The 27,887-nt window shown below is 41.8% G+C and overlaps 3 protein-coding genes across 6 annotated transcripts in view; 1 reads left to right on the plus strand and 2 right to left on the minus strand.

Moving 5' to 3' along the window:
- Window positions 1–1,457, minus strand: part of ttc17 (tetratricopeptide repeat domain 17) — a 30,743-nt gene extending 29,286 nt beyond the window's left edge. The window contains exon 1 of one of the 2 annotated variants that reach the window (XM_039794845.1): window positions 1,229–1,457. In XM_039794845.1, coding sequence (XP_039650779.1) covers window positions 1,229–1,399 — 171 coding nt within the window. In that variant the 5' untranslated portion in view covers window positions 1,400–1,457. The remainder of the gene's footprint in view (window positions 1–1,228) is intronic. The other variant, XM_039794844.1, reaches the window with a different exon arrangement.
- On the plus strand, window positions 1,454–8,657 carry traf6 (TNF receptor-associated factor 6). Of its 3 annotated transcripts, none has more exons than XM_039794847.1 (8): window positions 1,454–1,562; window positions 2,678–3,003; window positions 3,143–3,293; window positions 3,825–3,983; window positions 4,129–4,200; window positions 5,164–5,241; window positions 6,758–7,081; window positions 7,865–8,657. In XM_039794847.1, exons 1-8 carry the CDS (start codon window positions 1,494–1,496, stop codon window positions 8,468–8,470), a joined length of 1,785 nt encoding a protein of 594 aa, XP_039650781.1. In that variant the 5' UTR covers window positions 1,454–1,493; the 3' UTR covers window positions 8,471–8,657. The 3 variants fall into 3 exon arrangements, with proteins under 3 accessions (XP_039650781.1, XP_039650782.1, XP_039650783.1); XM_039794848.1 differs by having other exon boundaries at window positions 1,533–1,667; XM_039794849.1 differs by lacking the exon at window positions 1,454–1,562 and adding an exon at window positions 1,719–1,866.
- A 6,541-nt stretch (window positions 8,658–15,198) lies between these two features.
- The window catches only part of trpm5 (transient receptor potential cation channel, subfamily M, member 5), a 28,425-nt gene continuing 15,736 nt past the window's right edge, over window positions 15,199–27,887 (minus strand). The window contains exons 14-26 of the mRNA XM_039794175.1: window positions 27,265–27,410; window positions 25,832–25,944; window positions 25,628–25,729; window positions 23,200–23,458; window positions 19,771–19,889; window positions 19,456–19,588; window positions 19,152–19,326; window positions 18,555–18,723; window positions 18,210–18,388; window positions 17,491–17,623; window positions 17,192–17,264; window positions 15,801–15,891; window positions 15,199–15,641 (exon numbers count right to left, since the gene is read on the minus strand). Of these exons, the coding sequence (XP_039650109.1) occupies window positions 15,496–15,641; window positions 15,801–15,891; window positions 17,192–17,264; window positions 17,491–17,623; window positions 18,210–18,388; window positions 18,555–18,723; window positions 19,152–19,326; window positions 19,456–19,588; window positions 19,771–19,889; window positions 23,200–23,458; window positions 25,628–25,729; window positions 25,832–25,944; window positions 27,265–27,410 (1,838 nt within the window). The 3' untranslated portion in view covers window positions 15,199–15,495. The remainder of the gene's footprint in view (window positions 15,642–15,800; window positions 15,892–17,191; window positions 17,265–17,490; window positions 17,624–18,209; window positions 18,389–18,554; window positions 18,724–19,151; window positions 19,327–19,455; window positions 19,589–19,770; window positions 19,890–23,199; window positions 23,459–25,627; window positions 25,730–25,831; window positions 25,945–27,264; window positions 27,411–27,887) is intronic.

The following is a 27,887-nucleotide window of genomic DNA, read 5'->3' on the forward strand; positions in this document are numbered from 1 at the left end:
TAAGCAAAAAGCAAAAACAGCATGGTAAGGACTGGCACAGATAGAGTAAAGTCACTCCCAGTGAGTATGAAACAGATTTAGATAGATAGATAGATAGATAGATACTTTATTGATCCCCAAGGGGAAATTCAAGGTCCCAGTAGCTTAAGACATGACACACAACATTCACAAACATCACAAAACAGGATGATAAAAAGCAAATCCACATGAATAGCATGGACAATAAAATAAAAAATACTAAATAAAATAAAAAAAATCCACATGAATGTACTAAGGGATGTATACGCATGGCAGGGCAGTGACAGGGCTGGGACTGACCCTGTGATTCAGTATGTATGGTAAGGAGCTCTATGAGTGTGTGTGTCATGGTGGTAGTGCAAATAAGCCCAATAGTGCAAGGATAAAGTCTAGAGACCAGCATTAGATATGGACAATATAAGAGAATAATGTAAACATAGTAATATAAAAACCACAGCAGTGCAAGGATAAAGTTTAAAAAAAGACAGCATCAAATATGGGCATTATAAGGGAATAAAGTAGACAGTAGGATAGACACAACTCAACAGTCAATGTTAGAGGTTTGAAGTAATAGGGTTACAGCCATTGTTCAACTATTAAGTTAGATTAAACCAGAGCTGTGGAGTTAGCTAGGTCTAGCAATGCAATAACAATTTAAGGATATGACAGTAGTTTCAAGTTCTTTTGAGTCATGTTGGAAATATCTATCCATCCATCCATCCATCCATCCATCTATCTATCTAACATTAACATAACATGCAACACAACATAACTCTAAATGAAGGTAGCAGTTCGCTGGTGATTGTCACCAACAAACATCAACGTTATCTCAACTGTAATAAATAAGCGGTTTCCAACGCGGATGTTGACATGGGCCTGTAATATATGTTGGTCATCTTGACCTCAGATACCTAACGATAAACGTCAGGTTTGAGGTAAAAATGAACGTTAGTTATTGTGAGCTAACCGATTTAGCCAAATAAAAGGTTTGCAATGCTACATTATCGCCTCATGTAACGTTACCGACACTGGCAAACGAGTCTTGATGAGATCAAATTAACTACTGGAAATTACGCTGACAAACCACATAACAAAACCTAACTGTTAATGCTAACGAATAAAGCTAGCTAGCTAGCTTCACAAGCTAGCCACCTAACGTAACGTAACGTTACGAGATAGCAGGTCAATGAGCTAGCGTTAACTGTCATACTTGTTGTTGAATTTTCCCATCCTCCGTGACAACCCAATGGGTCGTAGCTCCTCCGGAGTCCACTATAAGGATGCAAAGAAGGACGAAAAGCTTCCCCTGAAATGTGGTTTTCCGCGAATAGTTGACACGACAGGGCAAATACTCGGGACAGATTTTCCTGACGTCCGCCATTTTTCTGTCTCATTTTGCTCTGTAGCAGGGCAACCTCCGGCCTGCCGGCGGCGCTCACGTCCGCCCTTGGCGGACACTCAACAGGTTATCTTTGATGACGTCTGGAAAAGAAAACAGGAAATTCTGTAGAAACGAAAAGTCCGAGACGTTTTCAAACGCAAAGGTGGGTATTATATATAAAAAATAATATATGCTTTCACGGAAATAGGCAGTACCTTAATGCCGTTGTTGCTGAAGAGGACGTATGTTCGTTTACCCTGCTGTTTTGGTCAGTAACTTTTCTTGTAATCGCTTTTTTAGCACAGTTAACGTTATGGGTTTAAAAGTTGCAGTTCCGCATCCAGGGGCACTGTCTATGGGCATGACTAAGGTTACTAGCTAGCTACATCAAGTGACAACATTGCCAACACAGTTTTTTTGTGTGTGCAGTAATAGTACATCATTTGCGAAGGCGTCTCAGTGTTAAGGTAACGTTACCGCTTTAGTTAGGACATCGCTGAGTCATGTTATTGTAACGTATGACTTCCACGTTACTTCCCATTGTAGGTGTAGCTTTACCTCGTTTTTTTTTTAGCAGTTTACAGCGCCAAGCTAGTAACATAATAGTGATTTTTAGCGCTAATGTTTCGACACCGCCGCTGTATATTTACAGTATACTGGATAACCGTATGAGTAATAGATATGGCTTCAATGTACACAGATGCAGCTGTATAGTTAACCGTTACTTAATGAATATATCGTGAGCTGCACTGGGATTGTGTTGATATTATTTTGTGTGTGTTGAGCTACAAATTCTCAGTATATGTCTGCATATAAGGAAGTGCCATGAGCAGATGAAATATTCAGCTCTGTTGTCAGTTGACACTGTTTCTCTGATGTCGAATGTTTAGCGTTAAAGATCAAATTATGAATCAGTTATCTGAAAACCTAATAGACTGATTATTCAATAATGAAAATCATTGTTAGTGGCATCCCTTAAGCGTTCCCATATTAGCACTGTAAACCAACTATGATGTGTACTAATTGTGTACATACCAAAATGGTATCTTATGGTGGAGAATAATAACATTTCTGCCATCCATTCAAGCTGTCTTGAATAAAAAAATTAAAAAAAAGTCTTTGCTGAGCTTTCTCAGTACTGTTGAAATATTGACTTCCCACTTTAAGAGATGAAAATAATTGCAATTAACAACTTGGAAAAATAATGAATATTTACATGCTTTATTTATTCTGCCACTTTCACCCTTTGATTGCCCATTTGTGTCTTACTCTCCACAGATGGCGTGCTTTGACAGCAATAAGGGGAGTTTGGAGGAGGACAGCTATGAAGGAGCTGTCGGCGGAGAGCTGTCCAGCTGCGCGTTGGCAATGCTGGAAAAGGAACGGGAATCTCTTCCCAGCCCTTCAGAGAGCCCTGGCACCTTCATCAGCAGCACCTCCACTAGTCTTCTGGCCACTGCACCCCTCCAGGGCTATGACGTGGAGTTTGACCCGCCCCTAGAGAGTAAATATGAGTGCCCTATCTGTCTCATGGCTTTGAGGAATGCCATTCAAACACCCTGTGGTCACCGTTTCTGCAAGCACTGCATTGAGAAGTCTATTCGGTACGCTATTGTTGCAGCTCTCTTAAAATAAATGTGCTCTAGCTACAGTGTGTGTCTGACACATTATCACACTAACTTTCCTGAACAAATATAAAACGCGCTGCTTTAAATTATGACTTTTCTTCCTCTTGCAAAACAGCGACACAGGACAGAGGTGCCCTGTGGACAATGAACGGCTGTTAGAAGACCAGTTGTTTCCGGATAACTTTGCCAAACGGGAGATTCTGTCGCTAACTGTTCGCTGTCCAAACTCTGGCTGTGCTGAGAAAATGGAGCTCCGAAGTTTAGAGGTGAGCATTTTTAAAAGCGAAAGGCATCTCTGAATTTTTAAACGCAGCCCAACCAACAACATGAAAACAGAATTTTTTAAGTTAAAAGTCCAGAATTTAAAATGACATCGGGTTGCATAATACTATTTAAATGATATTTAGATCGTTGTGATTACTTAGATGTGTTTATTATACTGTATAAAGCATAAATGGTCCCAGGGCATGTCGTTGTGATCATTTATGGTTGATTCGTCACTACTTTAAAAGAACTGCCTCAATAAAAATAAGGTAGTAAAAAAAAACAAGGCAACAAGTAAGATACTTCCCCTGTCAACGCCACCATAGTCAGCACAGACTCTTCCTGCTGACTGTTCTAACATTTCCTCACACTATGCGTCCTTGCTTTGGCATGTAAGAAATGTGTTACGTGCCAAGTAAAGCACGGCACCTTCCTCTGGTGTGGACGATGAACTTGTTATACGGAAGCCACTGCCGTCTGAATGCAGAATAAAATCAACTGCCTTGTTTCAATGTTTTATTTCTCCTTCCCAGAACCATTTGGCGCAGTGTCAGTTTGCCACTGTGCCTTGCCCGCAGTGCCAACAGTCTGTGAGAAAGAGCCACCTCGAGGAGCACACAACTGTTGAGTGCCAGAGGAGACCTGTGTCGTGCCCAGATTGTGTGGCACACTTTGTTTATGAGGAGAGCGAGGTAATGTGGACTCCCTTATCTAACTGCTCCCTGCTCGCTTTTTTGTTCTTCCAAGAATAGTTTCTTTTGGAAAAATCGTACAGCTGCATTGTGTCGCAGTGAGGATAAGTCTCCTTACATATATCTGGTGTGGTTGCTCCTCTAGCTTCATGAGCAGCAGTGTCCCTTTGCCAGTGTGAAGTGCCAGTACTGTGAGATGGATCTCATCAGAGACCAGGTGAGTTAGACAGTGTCTGCCTTAATAAAAAATAAAAAAAGGCCTCAGATAAATCAAACTGTTTTTCCTAGTTGTGTATTGTTAATCATTTAAAGGAACATGCCGACTTATTGGGAATTTAGCTTATTCACCGTAACCTCCAGAGTTAGACAAGTCGATACATAACCTTCTCATCTCCGTGCATGCTGTAAGGCTGTCTGACGGCTCCAGCGGCATCAGGCCAGCACAGAACAGGCAGGTGAATGGTTCCAGTAATCCTACTGCTCTGAATAAGTGACAAAATAACGCCCACGTGTTCCTATTTACATGTTGTGATTTGTAGAGTCACAGCGTGTACAAAAAACAACGTAACATGAGACATAGCCATCTTCTATCCGTAAACAAACCGGGAACTATATTCTCAGGCGGAAGAATATAGTACTTGGGCGGAGTGATATGCTCGCAGCAAGCCTGTCTGAGAATATAGTTCCCGTGACTCTACAAATCACAACATGTAAATAGGAACATGTTGGCGTTATTTTGTCACTTTTGTCACAATTCGGAGCAGTAGGCTAGTTGGAACCAGTTACCTGCAGGATCTGTGCTGGGCTAAGCTAACGCTGGAGCCGTCAGACAGCGTTACAGCACGCACGGAGATGAGAAGGGTACGTATCGACTTGTCTTACTCTGGGGGTTACGGTGAATAAGCTAAATTCCCAATAAGTCGGCGTGTTCCTTTAAGGTAACTACTGTCAACAATAACTTCTCTTTTCATTAAATTAAAAACACATCGCACCTAGCCGCAGTGCATGTCACAGTTGATGTGGGCATCCACCATTTCTTGATGACGTTTAAATAATTTTCAGTATGAGAACAGACCAATGAGTTCTTTCCAAGAGGGTTTCCTCATTACTTTTGCCCACAATCATACAGTAATAACGGACTTGTTATAACTGATTTTTTTAATTTAAATTTTTGTTTCAGATGGAATCTCATTGTGATACAGATTGCCCCAAAGCACCCATTTCCTGTAACTTTAGCACCTTTGGATGTAAGGAAAGGGTAGGTGATCCAAAGTTAATCTTCCACACACTGTTAATGATCCTTGAGAACTTGGTTTGTTAAATGACCGTTAGTCCTATCAGTCCTGCAGATCCAGTTTTCACAAAGAAAACAATGTTTGCCTCTACACATATTTGGGTGTTGAAATGGACAATAAACTGACATTTAATGAATGTGCACAAAACAAGTCCAAAAAGTTACAGAAGAGGGTGTTTTTTCTAAGGTAACTCAATCATTTTAGAATAGACCACTGTATTCTTCAGATGTTTCACAAAGCTCTCTTGCGGAGTGTCTTATCATTTGGCCTTATTTGTGCCTTTGGTAACATGTATATTAAGGACCAGAAGAAAGGAAATAGTTTGACGAATGGTCAAACAGGCAGTAAGATCATTGGAGTTGATCAGGTATCCGTAGCTCAACTGTACAATGACCTTAGTTTAAAAAACAATTCTAAATGATTCAACCCAACCTCTTCATCAGAAATTTTTAAGAAGCAACAGGTCAAGTGGCAGACTCCTGCAAAGGAAAATTAGGACTACAAGGTACAGCAAGTCTTTTGTGCCTACAGCAGTTAGACTGCACAACAATAGACTTAACTCTTAAGCATTTTTAAACTATGAGCATACTGTATATATCAACACTCAACTTTGAAATACGATATGATTGTCACGTTTCCTCAATGTTTTTACCGTCTTGTCTGTCTTGTCCTTGTTTTCCTGTCTTTTAATGTTAATGTTAAAGTGCCCATATTATGAAAAAAATACTTTTTCTGGGATTTGGGGTGTTCTTTTGTGTCTCTGGTGCTTCCACACACATACAAACTTTGAAAAAAATCCATCCATGCTGTTTTGAGTGAGATACGGTTTCTGAATGTGTCCTGCCTTCAGTCTCCTAGTGAGCTGTTCAAAATCGGCCTCGGACTGTAACGTCACAGTCCGAAATGAGCTGGCTAACCACAACCGTTAGCTGGTAGTGTTAGTGTTAGCCGGCTAACGCTAACGCTAGCATGCTACGTCGTTCTCAATAGCAAAGCACTGCTACAACACACACAAGTTCACCATAATCTACAAAAGAACTACTTACATGTGTGCCCTCATTTAGAAGTCTCCCAGCTAATCCTGCCTTGTAACTGACCAAAGTTGAAGAAACAGGCTCTCTTTTACTGTCTCTAGAGTTAGCTAGCTGACATGCTCTACATCTGAGCTACTGCGCATGTGCGAGTGCAATCAAAGATAGTACAGAAGAAGAATATGAAAAGAGGTCTCACTCTGTAGCTAAAACAGAAACCAGGTGAAAAGAGGATCTACAGCAGTGAGAGAGAGCTGTGCAGTACAACAAAAATATGGTGTTTTTTGAAAATTAAACCATGTAAACCTATTCTGGTACAACCTTAAAATACAGTTATGAACCTGAAAATGAGCATAATATGGGCGCTTTAATGTAACGATGGAGCGTGTAATGGCGACCACATGAATTTCTTCCTTGTGGATAATAAAGTTCACCTTGACCTTTTCAGATGCAGCGCCACAACCTGGCTCAGCACATGCAGGAGTTCACGCAGATGCACATGCGCTACCTGGCTGAGTTCCTGCGTGGCCTTAGCCTCAATGGCACCACACCCAAGTCCCCCTGGACGCTAGGACGTTGTGTTTCCTCCGAGGACCTAGGAGCTGCAGCATCGGGATCAGCCTGTAGCGGGCCCAGAGGAGCCGCGAGCTGCAGCAACAACTGTGCCCCGTGTCCGCCTAGCGAGGAGATGCAGAGGCTTAGGGAGATGGACGGACGGTTGGTAAGGCAGGATCACCAGCTGCGTGAGCTCATCATCTTAAAAGAAACACAGGTAAAGTAGGTCCTTGAGCCTTAGGCCTCCTGCACACTGGCCGCGTGGCGCGAGCGTGGTGGCGTTTCTGTTGCGTGTCAGTTGTGTGGCGTTTTCTGTGTCTTTGCACCCCGGAAACGCCTTGCAAGCAGTAGCATACTTCATGTTAAACATAAATATATACCGATTTACAGCAAAGACAACGTCGGCAGTATTGATGGCAAAATAGGCTACAGAATATTCCGTGCAATATTTGAAAAATCAATATTATTATTTTTTTTAAATTACATTTATATCTGCGTTTATGTCAAAACCTAGAGAAAGTCATTTATTAAATGTATTTGTGTCAAAATGACATATAAACATCTTTTCCTGTTCTATTTTGCCTGGAAACGCTTCCAACACGCTTGCGTGTCGCCTGACAAATAGGCGTCAGTCTTATTTCTGGCATGCACGCGTTTCCGAGCCGCGTCTGAGACGTGCGTGTCACGCAGGCAGTGGGCCAGCTCTAACCTGTTAACACGGGAGCCGAAATCAAAACGGACACGCCACGCAGGCAGTGTGCAGGAGCCCTTAGATTCCACATATTTGCATGCGGTTTGCATGTGTAATCGCAAACCCCAATTGACAAGTGGCGCATGTTGCCTAGCTACGTTCCGCTGTCATGTCTTTGATCTCTTTCATATGTGTCAGACGGTGCAGAAATGTAATACGAAGTTATAGCAGATTCAACGCTACGCCTCCCGAGTAGACCCGTGTAACTCTTTTGGTCATCTTGAAGCTATCGTCCCGTCTCTTCCGCAGGCTGGCCATCTTGCGGAGTTAAGGCGGCGAGTGTCAATGCTGGAGGAGACCGTACGGGAGCTGGAGTCGCAGCAGTGCAACGGTATCTTCATCTGGCGCCTCAAAGGTTTCTCTGTCCACCTGCGGAACCAAGAAGCGGGACAGCCGGTGGTCGAGCACAGCCCCGGCTTCTACACAGGCCGCCCGGGCTACAAGCTGTGCCTGCGCTTGCACCTGCAGACCCCCAACGCCCCGCGCTGCTCCAACTACATCTCCCTCTTTGTCCACACCATGCAAGGGGCTTTCGACGGGCAGCTGACCTGGCCGTTCCAGGGCACCATCCGCCTCACCATCCTAGACCAGGGCCCCGAGGGCCAGCACCACACGGAGGCGATGGAGACCAAACCAGACCTGCAGGCCTTCCAGAAGCCCACAATCCAGCGCAACCCCAAGGGATTCGGCTACGTCACCTTTCTGCACCTGCACCAGCTGAGTCAGAGGGCCTTCGTTAAAGATGACACTCTACTCATCCGCTGCGAGGTGACGCCGCGTTTTGACAATATGCTTCACCGCGAGGGGCCAACGGTGCAGCCCAGGGGCCACGAGGCCTCCGTTTCGAGGGACTAAAGTCAAACTCCGATCTCCAGGATTATCTCCAGTTTTTAAATACTGCTCTGTTCATTTTAGTTAGTGGACCTCAGGGGGAGGGAAATCGATGTTCACACCCATTTAAAGTTTGGACACTGCAAGTATGCTAGTATTTATTTGTTCACCAACTTTTAAAATGTCAGTGTGTAAAAAAAAAAAAAAAAAAGAAATATATACAGCACAATTATTTTAATATATTTGAAATGTATGTAGTCACCAACAAGGTACCAACATTCAGCAAGCCTCATGAATTCAAATTTTGTAAATAGTCAAAACCATTTAATCAGCTTGACGTCACCAGTTCAAGATGTGCACTTTAAAGATACCCTGTGGAGTTTTTGACCGCTAGTGGCGCTAGGGAGCAATGTTTGTTGCAAGATCATTGTATTTTTTTTTTTTTATTTTTATTTTTTATCTCATTCTCAAAGATGCAGAGGGTGCTAACAAAGGTGAGTAGCGCATACAAGCCATTTAAAAATAAAAAAAGGGCCAACGGGTTAAGGAACAGCGCCGGGCTGTGTAACAATTTTGTTACTTGACCCCAAGACACTAATGAGGATAGAAAACCCAACTCGCCACGGTGTAGGAAAGATGAACTTCAGCTATGATCCCCCCTCCCCCCACTACATAGACAAGCAAGACAAACCTCTGCGTCCATCTCTGCATCGAGGGCAAGCGAGGAGGGATCAAACACCAGCTGAGATCCCGGTCAGAGCAACTGGCTAGCCAAAGTAGAAAGCGGACGAACCGTAATGTCCTTTCTGTTTCACCGAAACTTGGCTTAATCTCGGAGTAGCGGACAACGCCATTCAACCAGGTGACTCTTTTTCGGTATAGCCTACCGTCGTGATGGAACAGATGACTCCGGGAAGGTAAAAAAAAAATAATAATAAGGGAGGAGTGTGCTTTATTGTGAATGGGGACTGGTGTAACCGCAGGAATATTAAAATAATATCCTGTTCCTGCTCACCTGATCCTGGAGTTAACCAGGATCACAGAGCGGTTTTGTTCGGCCCGAGCACGGCATAGGCGGTGCCCTGCCCCGCCTAAAGGATATTTACGCCAGGCGTTGCAAGAACAAGCCTAGCCTAGCCTAGCCCTTTTTGTGATTGTTGCGGGCAAAAATCCTTGATTATGCGGCACGTTTTCTTAAAAAATGCGATGGAATATGCGGGATATTGATGCAATTTTATGCGATGAACTTGCAAAAATTGTGGTTTGATGAAAAAGAGGGGAAAAAAGTGATTTCCCCCAACACCCTGCTTTTCGATGATGTTCACGTCGCATAATTACGTCACTTCATAAACGTTCCCATGGCAACAGGGGAAAATGGCTGTTCTTGTGTGAAGTAAATGCAACATTTTTCAACTTTCTGCTCAGATATTATGGGACTTTTTTGCAACGAAAATGCGGGGATTATGAAATCATGCAAAGCCCCCGCATATTTTGCGCGGAAGTCGGCAATTTATGCGGCAAAAGTGCGTCGTATTTGAAAAAAAATGCGCCCCCCGCATAAATATGCGGACTTTGGCTGATTATGCATTGAATTATGCGATCGCATAATCGCGTTTTTCTGGAGGGACTGGAGAATCCTTAAAGATCCAAACCACCCAGGTAGCCCTCTGTCCCTGTTGAGGTTGGGGGACAAGGTACGGCTACCCCAGGCCAGCACCGAGGAGGAGCTTCTGCCCTCAGGCCACTAGGGGCCCTCTTTTTTTTTGCACACCTCAGGTGCGTAGGATATGATCAAAAGTAGCAGATCAAAAAGTTTAGAGAAAATCCCGCACACTGACCATTACGCAAGCAATTATTTATTTAGAAAAATATCACCTCATGTGAGGAGAGCCCCAAAAAGATGCTAGAATGATTAGCTGTGGATGCGGGGAGGGGCCCGTAGAGAATGCCTTTCTACAGGGCCCCAGAATTTGGTGCTACGCCCCTGGAAACTTATTCAACACATTTGCTGGACCTCAAGGAGGCGTACAGTGTTTTTTGATAAGAAACACTGACTTGTAAACTTAAAACTCACAGGGTACCTTTTTAAAGGAGCACATTTTAAAGAATAGGAATAGCAAAAGACCTGAATGTGCATTCCAAATTTGGCATTTCACACCTCACTACTTTTGACTGCACTGTTCTTAGAGCGTCACGGGGACCTATCAGTTAAAAATTAAAGACCATTTTCAGCGTGGAGTTTCTGTTTACCTGGTTTCATCACCACTGCCTAATACAGGTTGCTTTGACAGGATTTATAGTGCCTTTCCTACCTAATGTGATCTTGAAACGTATTTTAAGAATTGATTTTAAATTCAACATCATGGGTCAGTGTCTTTACTTCAAACCAATATGCTACCTGCTAAGCCTTCACGTGATGTAAGTAATGTGTTTTTTTGTTTTTTTTTAGTATTGTTTCTCCATCTGTAACATTGCGTTGCTGTGACGCCATTCAATGATTTGACTGTGTAAGAAGTGATTCGTGTTAATAATTGAATGTGGTGTTTCTAATGAATTTTAGCATATGATCCAATACTGATGAAATTAGCCTTGAATTAAAGTTGAGCTCACTCACAGCCACTGTAGTGTCTAACATTTCATGTCTTCTACTGACTTGGACCATACATTAAAAGGGTGATAGAATGATTATATAGGGTATTTCACACTGTTCCTTATGGTCTCCTAATGGGGTATGTAACATTGGTTGGGCTGAAAATGGCCTGGTTGATATTTTACTGGCCCTTATGCATCCCTGTGTTTTGGCCCTATTTGTAACAAGAGCTTTTCTTCCAAATATGGTATGGTCATGAATATTTAGATGAGCTGCGCGCTGATTGGTTGAGCGACTTGCCATACGCAGACATTAGAGACGCGCGCTGATTGGTTGAGCGAATCCCCAATACACATACATTAGAGAAGCGACAGAATCTCATATTCCAGACACTGCAATGTTTCATTACCAAATTCACTTCTGAGACTTTTTTTAAGCGAGAAATCAACTATATAAAGCTGAAATATGGGCCATTTTACAAAAATTGATGGCTAATTGCAAATTTGGTAAGACGTGTCGGACTTTAGGAGCTCCACACAGTCTGACGAGAAAGCGGCAGCCTGCTGGGCTCCATACCCAGGGCAAAGTCACCCTTTGTGGATACTGCACTACGGGGCTCCGCGGCCAGCTGCCGGCATAACTATAATATATTTACGGTTTGAATTTCGTCACGCCACTTATATAACATCATTCCCCAATGGCTTATAAAGCTAACCATTGTGTCCGATTTGATTTTAAGGCATTTTTACGATCGCCAGTCCTTTGTAGGACGAGCAGCTGCTTGCTATATGTCCCATTCATTACAATGGGGAAATACCGCAGCTAGCTAGCTACACTGTCGCCATAACTAAATTATATTTACAGTTTGAATTTCGTCACGCCACTTATACAACATCATTCCCCAATGTCTTATAAAGCTAACCGTTGTGTCCGATTTGATTTTAAGGCATTTTTATGAACGCAAGGCGTCTTTGTAGGTGGAGCAGCTGCTTGCTATATGTCCCATTCATTACAATGGGGAAATAATGCAGCTTGCTCACTTTCGCATAACTAAAGTATATTTACAGTTTGAATTTCGTCACGGCATGAATATTATAGGTTCCTCAAGGTCTTACAAAGCTTAGCTAACACTTGTCCGATTTCGGATTTCAATTGAATGTATTTTTGTGAATGTCAGAGTTAGGAGGAGGCTAGCTAGCTCTCATTGATGGACTCCATCTCACCACGGCTCTATCAATGAGACTCGAGGACAAGAGGCGTTTATTTCCCCGATTGTTTGTTTAAATAACTCAACACACATACCCATTATAAGATTTACTGGAACCTGCGGGCTGCGGTAAAAGATTGCGGGCGCAACAAGCTCGCTGACACTGCCGTCAGGGCGGCGATGTAGCAACCCAGGCAGCACCAACACCGGCACTAAATTTGCAAATAGCCATCCATTTTCGTAAAGCGGCCCATATTTGTTCTTTATATGGTTGATTTCTCGCATAAAAAAGTTTCAGAAGTGAATTTTGTAATGGAATAGCAGAGATCTGCGTGACCTAGCTAGATTCAGAAAACTACCTGATCTCAGGTCAGTTGTGTAGCCTATGTAAATGTTGGGGCGTGACCGTTCTCTTAATACACCCATGGGCTGACAAAGGTTCCGGTTTTTGGGAGGTTGACGTCAACTTCCAGCTTTGTTGGGATTCGCCCGTTTTCAGCGGCATTTTCAAAATATGAGATTTTCATAGTAAAGGGGTGTCAATGGGATTTTGAGCTTCTATGTATGTCCTATTTACCCACCGAACTGTCGTTATTCAACTATGACAGGGTAAAATCGGTTTTGCATTCTATCACCCCTTTAAGACATGGTTTGCTGCATGTCATTCCCTTTCTCTCTCCCCTTTCAAGTCTAAGCTGTCCTATACAAATAAAGGCCTAAAATGGCCAATACAATCATCTTAAAAAAAAGACAAGAATTTTTTTTTTTTATTTCTCTAATTTTCGTTTTCTTTAACCCTTGTCTTGTCCTCGGGGTCAAATTTCAGATTTTTTTTTATATGAGAAATATGGGTTTCTTTCAACCAAATTGCCCCAAAACAAACTGGATGGATAGATGTACGTTGTATGGGAACCACGCAACCTTGTTCACAGGTAAAATAAATGATCACTTTCACTGAATTTTGGGAGTTTTATTCAGTTTTATAGCATTTGAAAAAACAGAATCCTGACTAAACTTTGACATGCACCAGTCTGTGATCCACTCAACATCCTCTGATCTTAACTATTAGTCAAATTAATTCACAGTTTCTGTTCACAAATTAGGTTTTATTTAATATTTTCTAATAGTGATTGAAAGGACCCCCTTGAAAATGAGATGGTACATCTCTAAGGGGCTATCCAAAATAAAGAAAGAAAAGAAAGGTTTAATGTCATATCATTTAGGTTTATTGACCATGAATAAAAAAAAAAAAAAGGGTTGGGGGGGGGGGGGAAGTGACAAAACGTTTCAAAAAAGCGTCAAAAGCATCATTAAATAAAGTGGAAAAAATAGTTAATTTTTTAATTTGACCCGCAACTTCATGGTCACGGGACGACAACACGAGGGTTAAACCAAGGAGACGTGTGTACTTTTTGCTGCACTCAAGGACCTTGATCAAATATTTTCCTATGAGAAAGACAGAGTTGTCTCGTCTTACAGCAACAGCAAGTAAGGGTTGAAAATGTGTCCTGAAATGCTGAAGTTATGTTTTCAGATAATTAAGATTTAGTAAAAAAACATTTAAACTTGAAAGCTTAAAAGGTCCAATATGTAATATATGTAGCCTACTGTAATAAATCCAAAAATGACACCAATGACTCATCTGATATTAAGGAAACATGTTAAGCTGAAATATTATCTTTTCTGACAACAATGCTAATGTCAGTATTTTTTCTTATTGAAATGTACGTTCCGTGACGGAATTTATGTTTGTGTTTTGGCCTTTATGTTGTCATCAACTTCCCAGTTTGACAGTCAGGTCGGGTTGCCAGATATACCTGTAAAAACGTAAACCCAGCGCGCTACAGCTGTAACGGTAGTACAGCCATGAAAGTAGCACACAAACGAACAGGATCAACAGAGATAGTGTGTGACCAGAGACGTAACAACCCCCTGGTAAATATTGGAGATGTATTTCAAATATGGAGACAGCTTAGAGCCCAAAAGGACTCAGAGTTGGCTTATTTCCTCCTGAACAGGTAAGCATTAGCTTCAGGCTAATTTATCACTTAGGGACGGGCATTTTATGTCATTTCAACATTTGTGTACTCACACTGAATCATATAGCTAGAGTACCCGAGTTGGTTACTTGCAAAAACAATTGAGACATAGCCAGTAAAGTGATCCCGACTGGTCCTGGCTAGTCCTCGCTAACGCCGCCATGCTAACACTGCTAACGTTACCGGGAGGACCAGGCAAGCAGCCCATGGCTGTTTACAACGTGTAGTTCAGCGGCCGTAGCCGACAACGGTGAGTTATTTTAAGCCACGAGAGGGGGGCTGTAAATCGGGAAGAGAGGACTGTGAGTTTGCAGTGTGTTTAGCGATTGTTGCCGTAATTCTAAGCCAATGAAGTGTGTTCAGTCGGCAAGGTAGTGGTATTTTTAGCGTTTCGTATTGTAATTCTAAGCCAAGGAAGTGTGCCTGTCTCGCGTGTGGAGAGGACGGCGAGGTTGTGGGTTTTTTGGCGGTTCCAACTGTAATTCTAAGCCGAAAAAGTTTGTCAGTCAGTTGGGTAGAGAGCTCCGGGTGAGCACGGGCTTCTATGACTGTCAATATAGCCAGCATCTAACGTTAGCTACTCCGCTGTGCTGTGGAGTAATGTCTGGCTATGTGAGACTAGCATCTAACGTTAGCTACTCCGCTGTGCTGTGGAGTAATGTCTGGCTATGTGAGACTAGCATCTAACGTTAGCTACTCCGCTGTGCTGTGGAGTAATGTCTGGCTATGTGAGACTAGCATCTAACGTTAGCTACTCCGCTGTGCTGTGGAGTAATGTCTGGCTATGTGAGACAAGCGTCTAGCAACATTGTTGTGGATGCTCCGGTCTCAGCCTGGCAACCAACGTGAATTTTGAGTCTGGGGAGGAGGGGGCGGGGGAGACGACTCTCTCCAGTATTTTGAATTTGTACTGCAGTAACGTTTTTAAACACCAGCTGTCAGTATTACATATTGGACCTTCAACGTGTAAAAAGAATGAAATTCATAAAGTGAAATTTGTTTCTTAAGATATATAACAAACTGCAACAACACTCAAAAACCAAGGAGGCGTCTGTCAATACATTCAACATCATTTTGTCAATTTAAAGTCCCAACGCGATCCATGTCCCTTCTCCCCCAACAGCACCAACATCATACCTCAACGTATTCTGAACGTCTTACATATTTTATCATAAATAGCTGTCTGGGTGCTACCAGTTACTGAAATCACCGTTTATGCATCAATGTAAGGGAATTTTTTGTTAGCTCCATATCCTGAGGGACCTGGTCTGGCTTCAGCCTCTTCTTGTTTGACTTCTTTCTCCCGTTGATTTTGAGGTGTGTCCTTGGTGCTGCTTGCCTGGCAGCCTGTTAGAGACGCTGCAATTTCATGTCATATTAATATGAAATTGGATCACAATGCATACAGTGAAAGAGCATAATCTCAGTAGTCTACTGCGTTTTTTAGTATTTTTTGGTCTATTGTCACGTGATTATCAGTTATGAGTCAATCTTTCCTGTTTCAGATTTGTGACTTACTTGGAGCTGTTGGAGCTTCTTTCCCGCACTTCAGCGTACTTTGAGCAAAGCACTCTGCCATCCAGGACAACACCTCTCCACAATATCTGACCTAGACCAAGCCAGAAATGACTGAGGGTTATGCTAACTGTCTGTCAGATCACTTACAAGCTGGTCTTATACAGAGGTGGAAAGAGTACAAAAATATTCTACTTAAAGTGACTATATGTTACTTTTAAAGGTCCTACGACATGCTGCTTTTTGGATGCTTTTATATAGACCTTAGTGGTCCCCTAATACTGTTTTTGAAGTCCCTTTCCCGAAATTCAGCCTTGGTGCAGAATTACAGCCACTAGAGCCAGTCCCACAAAGAGCTTTCCTTAGTATGTGCCATTTCTGTGTCTGTAGCTATAAATGCTATTGAGGAGGAGAGAGGGGGGGGGGGCAAGGTGGAGGGTGGGGGTGTGGCCTTGACCAACTGCCATGCTTCGCTTGTTTGCAAGCCATGACGTCTCTCTCTCTCTCTCTCTCTCTCTCTCTCTCTCTCTCTCTCTCTCTCTCTCTCTCTCTCTCTCTCTCTCTCATGGGTGGGCCAAATTCTCTGGGCGGGCAAAGCAGAGAAAGGAGAGGTAACCTTTCCCCTTATGACATCATAAAGGGAAGATTCCAGATCAAAGGCAGAGCAGGATACCCAGGGCTCGGGTTACAACTATCGCCATTTCTAGCCACTGGGGGACCATAGGCAGGCTGGGGGAACGCATATTAATGTTAAAAAACCTCATAAAGGGAAATTGTCATGCCATGGGACCTTTAAATGTTTCTGAAACTGTGTAATTTTTCATCTGATGATCATAAATGACCTGTAACAGCAAACGAGACCAACAGTGAAAAGAACGCTATTTTTATATAGTTTTTAATTAATGCCTCTGCCCGGGTCCGATTTTCCGCGCAAAGTCACAACATTGTTGTCATTTTTCCTTCGAGTTCAACTTTAGCAGAATTTAACGGGGTTTCGCTTTTAGCTTGCTCTACACGGTGTCTGACTTTTCCATCTCCATCTTTCTTGTGATTTAAGCGACAGCAAACACAAACTGACGCTGCCCATACTGCCCATTATTCACTGTAGTAGTTTCCAGTGAGCAATTTTTCCCTTGCATTTTTAACATAGCAACGGTCCCGGATGTGATTTCAAATGGAGCGAAGTACAATACTTTGAACGAAACATAAAAAGTACTTAAAAGTAAAATATCAGATTTTAAAAAGTAGAAGTGCACACAAAAAAACTACTCAATTACAGTAACGTGAGTAATTGTAATTCGTTACTTTGCGCCTATGGCGTTCTATGAAATAGGAAAATGCAACTTGATTATGGGTCATACATGGTGCTGTTGAGGTCACTTTTCCAGGTTTACCTGAGCCTCCATGGATGCCATTCGTTTCTCTTGGTCCTTGAACCCACCAACAATCGTCAGCAAGCTCTGAACCCTTGGTCACAAACAAAAACCAGTTCAAATCATATTCAGTGCTGCAATCATCAATTTCTTACCACTGTGAGGCAGACAAGCTTTAAAACAAGCTACAGTTTGGTGCTGGGCAGTTAGTGTCCAGTGGGTTTATCAGAGCGCATTTTCTTAAAAGATTATACCTTCTCATACTCCTACTATATGACAGTTTACTGATTTATTTTACAAAATTAAAAAAGAACAATTACTTTGAGGAGGTACTCTTAAGTCTCTCTTCACTGCTCTCCCAATGCTGGCGCTCCAGTTTGGTCAGGTAGTTCTCTTTTTGCACCGTCTCCCATGTTATCAGCCTCTGGTCTAGCCCCGCTGGCAGCTCCCTCTCTGGCAAAACACACAAGGAGGCCGTCCAATAACCAATTAACCAACAGCAGCAATTGCCATGGATAAAGCAGGTGAAGGACAGAGATAAGCACACAGTTTGTTTTTCAGTATTTCTTTTTAATTTAGCCAGATAAGACCCAACAAACTATTTCAATATCTGTTTGAAATAAAGTAGGATGGGCGTAATAGCTCCTCATTGAAATATGCAGATATAACCTTCATACAACAATCAACTCTGCAACCACTAACATCCTGCTTTTTTCACTTTTATTTCTTTTATTTTTTAGTTTTTCAACATGGTGCTGAAGAGGTGTGTGTGTGTGTGTTGTGTGTGTGTGTGTGTGTGTGTGTGTGTGTGTGTGTGTGTGTTTCACAATGTGCATTATATTGATGTAGGATTTGTGATCTGTCTTGTTGTTTTATTAGATGTTGTCATGTTTTTACCGTTGGATTTAAATTGTGCCCTGCCTAGGTACTGCAGATGTAAATGAGCCTAAGGCTAACTCTGGTACAGTCCATCAAATGGCAACATTTATGTTAAAAATTGTACATGGTCCCTAACAAATAAAACGAATAATAATAATACCAAGGTGCTCCTGCTTGGACGCAGGCTGTTTAAACAGGCTGAGGAGAAGCTGAGAGAGGTGGCTGATGATGATGAAGGGTGGGGCTAATGCCGGACGGCTGTGGTATTCTACAATCAGGTTGTACCTCTGGAACTTCCAGAAGATGTCCGCGTTTTCTTGCACTACCTGGAACGTGTAGCTGCAAATGGTTAAAAAAAATAAAAGAAGAAGAAGAACAAAAAGCCAATAAAATCAGTTTGTGTTTTGGGATTTTATAATGTACAAAAAAAGCCACGCGCATATGTAAACCCATGTCCTCAGACAGACAAACATATGGAGGGCTTTCTGGATTCCCAGCCTCTGACCTGAACATGGCAATGAGTAGGTTTAGCAGCAGGACATTGGTGACAAGAAGGAAGATGACCAGCAGCAGGATGACCAGCCAGTTGGCGTAGACGTTGGGACAGGGCGGCCGTAGGCCCATGATAATCTCCTCTGAGTCACTGGTGCAGTTAATGTCGGGCATGCGAGCAGCTGTGCTCCGTTAAATGAAAGAACAGTAACATTAGTTTAGAAGATTCAGGCCAACGGAAAGCCCGCCAGATTGCATAAATGGTTCAAATATAACATTTACAGTGCACAGTTTCCATGGATAAACACACATTTAAAAAGGTTCATGTTCTATACCTTAAATAAATACAGAAATTAGTATTTAAGGTAACACTTTACTTGAAGGTATCTACATAAGAGTGACATGACACTGTCATGAACACATGACACATGAACCCTAACCATAACTTGACATAACATGACACAAACCGAATGACACTTACTAAAAGAAGCATTATGTGATAAACGTTTATGACTTGTTTAGAATGTTTATGACACGTTCATGACAGTGTCATGTCACTCTTATGTCGATACCCTTAAAGTAAAGTGTAACCGTAGTTACTGTAATTTACCATCTATTTCCTCCAAGGGGATCTGGCCAAAAATGTGCAGGTATGGGCGGTACAAGGCTCTGCGAAACACCCAGTCAATCCGTGGGTCATTGGGGTGGAGAAGAGCCTGGGTGGCAACACCGTACGCAATCATCCACACACTCAGGAAAAAAAGGAAGAAGAAAACATCCTTCATCTGTAAAGGAGAAACGGACCTGTTTTTAATCGTCCTAATTGGCTACACAAGGTCTACAAATGGTTTCGTCTATGACCGTGAACGTCACTTCAAAACGTCCATGATTAGAACGTTCAGACGTTTGGTCACCATTCTTTCCACGATGATGATCTTGGGTCCCAGCTGCTTATGAATGGCAAAGATGTGGATCAGACGTAGAGTGAATACCATGAAGTCTATCGCCAGAACTGTCCTTCCTGCCTCATACGTGTTGTTAGACATCCTGCAAAATCAAAGAAAACTGATATTATTAACTGTGTATTTTTTACTCTTCCCGTTCAGTAATTTGTTCACTTACTCCCTTATTTTAACGATCTAGCCTCCCCCATTGTAACAACAGCGCTAGAGCTCATTGTGTTATTTTTTATTTCTTCAGTGTCACCGATGTCATTTAAGGTTAATTACCTGCATGAAACCCCAACGACAAAGAGCGAGATGGCAACCATGTCACACTTGTTCCAGTTGTCCTCTACATAGAGTTTGAACTTCTTCAAGATGTTAATCTCTTCATCCGTGAAGAAGCTCTGCATCATTAAAGATAGTTTATGCGTTACGAGAGGACATCATTTTTTTGTAAATGTTTGACCAAAAATAAAAAATAAAATACAAAAAAAAGAAGGGAGTTCATTAGAAAACCAGAGCCAGTAATTCTTCACCAACCTTATCTTTGGTATGATGAGCGTGATGTGAAATATAGTACATTTTGTCAGCATATTAATTTGTGCTTCAGTAGCATTAGTATTTTAATAGAAAGTGATATGTGTAACAGTTTTCTTTTGCTATGACAGAAATTAAAATAAATTGTTTACAGTGCCTGGTCTTAATGTGTATCCTTGATATGTTTTTTGAAAATATTGGGACTCTTTTGTGCAATCGGACTGAAATATTAATAACGTTATGAACTTGAAAAAATCTATTTCTAAATGTAGGTGCTACTGTAAAGTGTCCATGTGTTCACACACCATATAAATAGTTGTAGTTGTTAAGAAATGAGGCTATAATAAACCTTTTCAACCTTTTTAAACTAGGTTAACCATGTAAAAAAGGCCCTCTGCCAGTTCATACACTGGAGTCCTATTCAGACACACCTGCAGAGTCCAAAAGGATCACAGGTACACAGCCCTGCTGCTTTGCAAGCACCTGCAGTGTCCCACATACTCAATCCTGTAAAATGTCTCTTGCAATAAAAGCACTTGTAAGTGCATCAAAAAAAGCAGTTCTTGGTCCCTTAATGGCACAATTGGTTTGAGAACAAGCTGAGGGAAGTATGCTGTTTTCATAAAGGCCCTGGCCGTCCAACCACAAAGCCCAACATGACGACCAAATAGTCCAAGTACTAATGACAAGTTGTCAGAGTTGTCTTAAAGGACAAATCCGGCGCAAAATGCAACTTAGGGGTTAATAACACGTGATTACCGAGTTGACCGTTCTCTGGGATATGTTTTCTTGCTAATCGAATGTGACCAGTTTTAGCCCAAACCGCTGATTGGCTTATAACACTAGTCAGTAATGTAATGTAACAAAGTACAAATACTTCACTACTGTACTTAAGTAGAATCTTTACGTATCTGTACTTTACTTCGTTATTTATATTTCCGGAAATTTTTACTTTTAATCCACTACATTTCCTAAATAAAATGTATACTTTTACTCCACTACATTTCCCCTAAGCATCTTAGTTACTCGTTACTACAAAATAAAATCTGAAGAAATTTATTACACTGAAAAAAAGGAAGTTTGGCGAATCATTGCTCCTAAATTGCCAGAATAACGTACGCTCCATTCCAGTTGGTGACGTGATGCCTGTTTGTGGCCAAGCGGCAAAAAATAAATAAATAAAAAGCATAGGCAAAAACTAAAGAAGAAGAGGAGGAAGCATAATGACTGATAGTGTAATGGAAGCACCTGGTGCAGGCTCTGCCACCATGGTAACAGAGGATGACCACCCCGACGACAGTGGTGATGAAGATAACGTTACACACCTTTGGCCATAAAGTTCATAATCAAAGTTTTTTTTTTTACTTTTACTTTTTACTTCTACTTAAGTACTGTTGATATCAGATACTTTAAGACTTTTACTCAAGCAATATTCTAAAAGGAGACTTCAACTTCTACCAAAGTCATTTTCTGGTAAGATACTTGTACTTTTACTCAAGTACTGCTTTCGAGTACTTTATACTAGACTGCCGCTAGTCATCGGGGCACGGGTAAAGTAAAAAGAAATCTCTATTTCTATACTACAAGGCTCAAAATAGCACCACACTTCCACGGTAGCGTAATGAGCGTCCCTACATGTAAACCGAAGCATTGAGAACTTTGTAAGTGTACAGACAGTTTATTAAAAAGATAGTTTAGAGAGACAGTACCTTTCACGTATACAGGCAGGCGCCATCTTGGGAAAACAGTCACGACCAGTCGAACGACGAACGCCGTTCTTAGGCTATGTTACTGGTTGCACGGCGCTTGACTGATCGTGACTGTTTTCCCAAGATGGCGCCTGCCTGTATACTTGAGCGGTACAGTGTGTACACAATGCTTCGGTTTACATGTAGGGACCCTCATTATGCTACCGTGGAAGTGTGGTGTTATTTTGAGCCTTGTTAGTGGTGTGGAAATAGCTATTTCTTTTTTACTTTACCTGTGCCCCGACGACTAGCGACTTGGTAATCATGTGTTATTAACCCCTAGGTTCATTTTGCGCCGGATTTGTCCTTTAATCCTTACTATCACAACCGCTAAATCTTCTACCAGATCTTGTCAGTTCCGTTCAGTTTCACTATGTTTAAGCGACAGAATTCCCCAACAAACTGTTTTGATAAAAGCAGTAGTGGAGTCTGCTCCTCAATGGCTTTTTGGAAGTTTCTATAAACTAGGTATAAGGTGTAGAGTTAGATACTGACTGTAAACCAATCAAACGTCATCACAGATGAATTGGTGTTGGTTTAATATAAGGATTTAATTATACATTCTGTACAAATAACAATAAAACAGCCCTGATTATCTAAAGTCTCTCCTAGACTGACATTATACAAACTTCTGGAATAATAAACTAATAGCACTAAAATGTAATGTGAACCCCAGTGAGGACTGTTGATGCAATGAGACACTACATATTGCTACCAGCCTACATCAATTCAGGCAATCACATATTGGTTTTCACATCTTTGTGAGAGTGAGCAGCCTTACACCAGTCCATCTACTTCACATTTAAAAAGCTGCTAAACCTGCAGTCTCACACCTTGTTCTATGAAAAATATGGTGAGAATTAAGACCTCTGTGGCATTGTCTTCCTTCAGGGAGGGGCATGCGGCCCTGGGCTTGTTAGCATGGTATAGAGCCGCCCGCAGCAGTGTGGCTCTTTATTTGGAAACCTGTGCCATATTTCTGTCAGCTCAGGGAATTTCTGAGATGCATGTTGAAAAAGCGAGACGAGAGAACAAGGCCTGTCTCATCTCGGGCTTTTGTGCCCAAGGGAGAAGGCTCAGCGGGATCAGTGCAATAAGGGCTCATGCTTGTCTGACCCGGCTCACTGGGAGGGAGTCAGGCAGAAAGGTGAAAGGCTTATGAATCCTTAAAACCCCAGAGAGAATGAGCTTATTGGAGCGATTCACACAACCTCAAGAGATGACTGACTTTTCAGGCCTGAACGCTGTCGTGCAAACACATCTAATAACAGTGCTTCAGAATGGGTGCGACACTGCATGGGTAGATGTAGATGGATCCTTAACAAAAGGTAATCGCTAAATAACGATCTGAGGAACTCAAAATGTGTTTGAAAAGATGAAATGGCATTTTAAAAAGGAACCAGTGAGATCGGATTGCTATGACGGTCACCTGTCGAAGTTCCTCCAGCACCAAGGTGAAGACCCAGAAGTAGAGAATTATTTCGTGGGCTCCAGGGCCAAGGGGAGGCGGCGGACGGAAGTCTAGCAGGAGCACGTAGGTGAAGAGGAAGAGGAAGGCGAAGTACATGATGACATTACCGAGGAACACAGTGACAGCAGCACTCCAGAAGCGACGCCAGCGGCGGAGCAGGAAACGCCACCAGACAGAGGCACAGCTCTGAGTTGCTGGAGCTCCAGGTGAAGACTCCCTGGGGGGGAGTGGAAAAGAAAAGAAATGCTTCTTGAACTTAAAAAAAAAAAAAATGTTTACACACAAAACATACGTTTTATGTTGTGCCGTCACTGTTGAACACTGTTCAATTTGTGAACATTGAACATTGTATGTATACATATGAACATTGAATTTCTAGCACTGAATATTTATGCATGGAAATTATGTATCTGAATGTATTGCCTCTGAATCAACACCTAATTTTCACCTTTATTTTTCTAAGTTCATACATTCAGAATCAAAAATGAAACATGAAAAATTCAATATAAGAAATTCAGATGCAAATTGCAATGTATTACATTTAACTAATATATGTTCAACTGGCTCAAATTCAACGGGCCAAATTCAGCTGCAAAACGTAACGTTTCAAATGCAGTGTTAACATCCGGGAATCCAAGGAAAAGCAATCGATTCTAGAATCTAGATCGGTAGTTTGCCATGGCAGCTGCAGCCAACAACTGGAAACTTTTTACAATTTTAGTCTGCTATTTCACCACTAAATTCACTTCTGAGAATTTTTTTATGCGAGAAATCAACTGTGTAGAGTTTAAATATGGGCAGTTTTACAAAAATGTATGGTCATTTGCACATTTGCTCCGATGTTGTTGGACTTGAGAAGCTCCAGTCTGACGTGACAGCCAGCTGGTGGCGGCCGGGATCGCTTGCTCGCTGGCCCGACCAGTGATGCTCCCAGACCCCGCTGTCAGCTGGAAGTCTACTCAAAAGACTCATGGACAAGTTTATTTCCTCAATCGTTTGTTTAAATAACAAAACACAATAATCCATTATAAAGGCCCTGACATACCAACCCAATTATCGGCCGTCGGACAGTCTGGCGAGGTCAGTTTGGTGTGTTCCGTGCCATTGTCAGTCTGAGGGGACGCCGGCCTTCATTTGGGCCGATTTTACATGTTGAATCGGAAGGCGGGCAGCCGGACTCAATGGCCAGTCTGATTGGTGGAGCGCTAACCCGGAAATGACGAGCGGGATGAGCCTGACTCACGCCTCTCAAAATCTGACGGAAATCTTTTAAACAGACCTTTGTCAATCTCAAATGAAGACAGATTCAGCAACTGCATGGCCTATTTCTGGCTTAAAATGTTTTCAGAAACACGTTTCGGTGAACTATTTTCGTAAAATATGAGACCGTGTTCAGAGCGAGCCGCCATTATGCTCCGTTGTAAAATCCGGGAGCAGCCAGACCCACGTGACGCGTTCGTCCAATCAGCTGCCGGTTTTCATTTTTTGGGTGACAATACAGATTTAGCGCCGCCTGCTGTTATGGAGACGTATTACGTCTCACGCACGCACAGAACCTATGCCCAAGTCGGCGTCGCTTCGGTGTGTTCCGAGGCACTTTTTGGACCGACTCGGGTAGACTGATCAGTGATTGGCCGTCGGGTTGGTGTGTCAGAGCCTCAAGATAAACGGCAACTTACGGTTATCTGCCTTTCAGAGTTAAAAAGCTCCACACTGAATTTGAAACATTACATTTTGCAGCTGAATTTGGCCTGTGGAATTTGAGGAAGTTGAAAATATATTAGTTGAATTGAATACATCGTATTTTGCATCTGAATTTGTTATATTGAATTTTTTTAACAGTAAATTTTGGATTCTGAATTTATGAACTTAGAAAAATAAAGGTGAAAATTAGTTGTTGAAAGTATGAAGAGTAAAATTTACGGGCAAAAAAATTCAGATACATAATTTCAATGCATAAAGCAAATTTCAAGTGCCAGAAATTGAATGGCTTTTTAATTTCAAAATCCGATGAAACAGATTTACGCATGTGGTGGGTTTTAGCGCGTTTTACTTATTTTTATTATATGTCGTTTGCATTTTGTTATGTTTTTGTTCAAGTCTGCATGTGTTCAATAAAGTTGGAGTTAAACTGAAAAGGAATAATTTACAATATGAAGTAAACATAATGTACTAAGTGAATCAGTGTGGTGCATCTGACTTTTATACTTTTATCCAGCACAGCTTTATTGTTAGTATACAATGCAGGGTAATTCATGCTACATATTTTAGAAAGAAATAATGAGAATAAGAAATTGATCAGTCAGACATCTTAAATAATGATTAACAAAGATCATTTTTCAGGTTATTTATCAGGAATTTCAGTATTATTTAATTGCAAACTCACATGTGGTCATCGTCGTCAGTTAACAGTAAAGCCTTTTCTGTATCCAGACTGTCCAGCTCCACAAACTGCTCGCGGCTATTACGATTATCGAGTTCCTCGTCACTGAGAAACACATAAGAGTGTCAGCGCACACACCAAAAAGGCGTACGTACGGTACATCCACGTTGATGAGACAAAATGGTGGGGCAGGATGAGATTGATCACCTGAACTTTATGAGGTTGGTCCAGATGAGTGGTGGACAGAAGAAACACACCACGAGTTTGGAGATGGCTGTGTCTGTCGTCATCGCCCCCCACCAAATCTTTGTGAGGAGGGCCTGCAGTAAAGGTTTCCTTTTGTGTCATTTAGGTTCAAATCAGACACGGTTACACAGCAGGGACAAACTAACTTAAAGTGCTCATATTATGCTTTTGGGCTTTTTCCCTTTCTTTTATTGTGTTGTATATCTTTTTTGTGTGCATGTTATAGGTTTACAAAGTGAAAAAGCCCAAAGTCCACCCCAAAGGGACTTACCATCTCCAACAGAAAACACTGTTCACAAACTGCTCCAAACAGCTCTATTGTAGTCCAGCCTTTACTTCCGTGACGAACGTGCGTCACTTTGTAACGCACGTTATAATGCTCGCCTAGCTGCTAGCGTGGCACGCCCTCATACTCTGCAACTGACTAGCTAGCAGTGCTTACCTAGCTACTGCGCATGTGCGACTCAACAAAGATGGTACAGAAGTGAGATGTCTCACTCTGTAGCTAAAACAGAGAGCTCAACACACAGGGTGAAAAGAGGAGCTGCAGCAATTTGTAGTACAATAAAATATGTTGTTTTTTAAAAAAATTAAACCATGTAAACCTATTCTGGTAGGACCTCTAAATACAATTATGAACCTGAAAATGAGAATAATATGAGCACTTTAACATCTGAATGTTTTCCACAAGAGGGCATCATAGGCATAGAGTATTTCTGCCTTACAGTCTTGTGGAAGCATCGTAGAGGGAGTTACCCTCAGCTGACAGAAGAGCAAAAATTTTAATTTTTCCCTCCTCATTAAACCATTTCAAAGGACGTGTGATCAGTTTCCTTTTCCACAGCTGACTAGTCGCAGTCGATGAGTCAGTTAAATGTAAGGACATCTGATGCTTAGTCATGGGTTTGTCCATCTTCTGTACCAGACCAGTAAAATCCCTATTCACTTGAAACATTGTGCAGCTTTAAATAGGCTACATTTTGTAATACTTTTTAGTTCCTTTAATAAAATATGACTTTGCTGTCAAGAGGTTCCTGCATACTAACCTTCCCTGCTGACATTGAATACCAATTAACTCTCAATGATGGCTTTGTAATGACAAGGACGTCTATTTAGGTCAAATTGTATAGTGATGGAGTCCAGTGATCAGCAAAATGATATGACTTTGAAATAAGTATTTGATTATGTGCAATGTCCTGGAACATCTTTTTCAATAACTGCCGGCCAACACCAGTATTTCAATACAGAAGTCGGAAAAATAAACTGCATAACTCTCTTGATCAAATGCACAATTCTTTGAAACTGTTACAGTGTGATAGTTAAATGTTTTACATTAGCTAAAAGAATCAGTGAAATTGGAGCTACATGAGCACATGGATATGTGTCCTTGTTACCTGAACTCCATCGTGGGCAAAGAAGGATTTGGCATCTGCCTCAGTGGCCAGGTTAAGGACCGTAGATTTGCTCCAGCAGTGTGTTCTTCTCACTAACAAAGCATACGCCCTGTCTTCACTGTTGGAGTAACACTCTCCGAAGACATCTGCCACAACAAGAACAACGGGAACACAGCGTCAACCACTCGGCCACATTTGAAGAATTTGCACATTCAGATTCCTATGTCATTCCCTTGGGACCTGTTTTAGAGCTGAAAATCTTTGCCTTTGCTTAATTTTAATCATTTTACACGGGATCGGGCCGGGCCGGGCTCGGGCTTGCGCTCTGGGTTCCGCGGTAAATGAGCGGTCAGGTGTAAATGTGTACTTATTTTATTTCTTTGTTCCAACTTCCAAGTGGCCTATAGCCTACGTTAGTCATGAATAAATTATTTTAAAAATATGTATAAATGACTCATTCTTGACGAAAAGGCGAAAGAGCTGTGTGTGCGTGCGCACATTTGAATAATGTCGGGCTGTTAACGAGTTTGGGCTTTTAAAAAGCTGTCAATCAAAATGTACTTGTCGGGCTCGGGCCGAATTCTGTCGGGCTCGGGCCTCGTCGGGCCTAACTTTTAAGGCAG

The sequence above is a fragment of the Perca fluviatilis genome, chromosome 3 (assembly GCF_010015445.1).
Source record: "Perca fluviatilis chromosome 3, GENO_Pfluv_1.0, whole genome shotgun sequence".
Classification (NCBI taxonomy): domain Eukaryota; kingdom Metazoa; phylum Chordata; class Actinopteri; order Perciformes; family Percidae; genus Perca; species Perca fluviatilis.

What these genes read in the sequence shown, in the direction of transcription:
- traf6 (XM_039794847.1), top strand. Translation starts at nt 1,494, where the DNA reads ATGACGTCTGGAAAAGAAAACAGGAAATTCTGTAGAAACGAAAAGTCC. An exon ending in TGCATTGAGAAGTCTATTCG is followed by an intron (nt 3,004 to 3,142) that starts GTACGCTATTGT and finishes CTTGCAAAACAG; the next exon opens with CGACACAGGACAGAGGTGCC. An exon ending in TGGAGCTCCGAAGTTTAGAG is followed by an intron (nt 3,294 to 3,824) that starts GTGAGCATTTTT and finishes TCTCCTTCCCAG; the next exon opens with AACCATTTGGCGCAGTGTCA.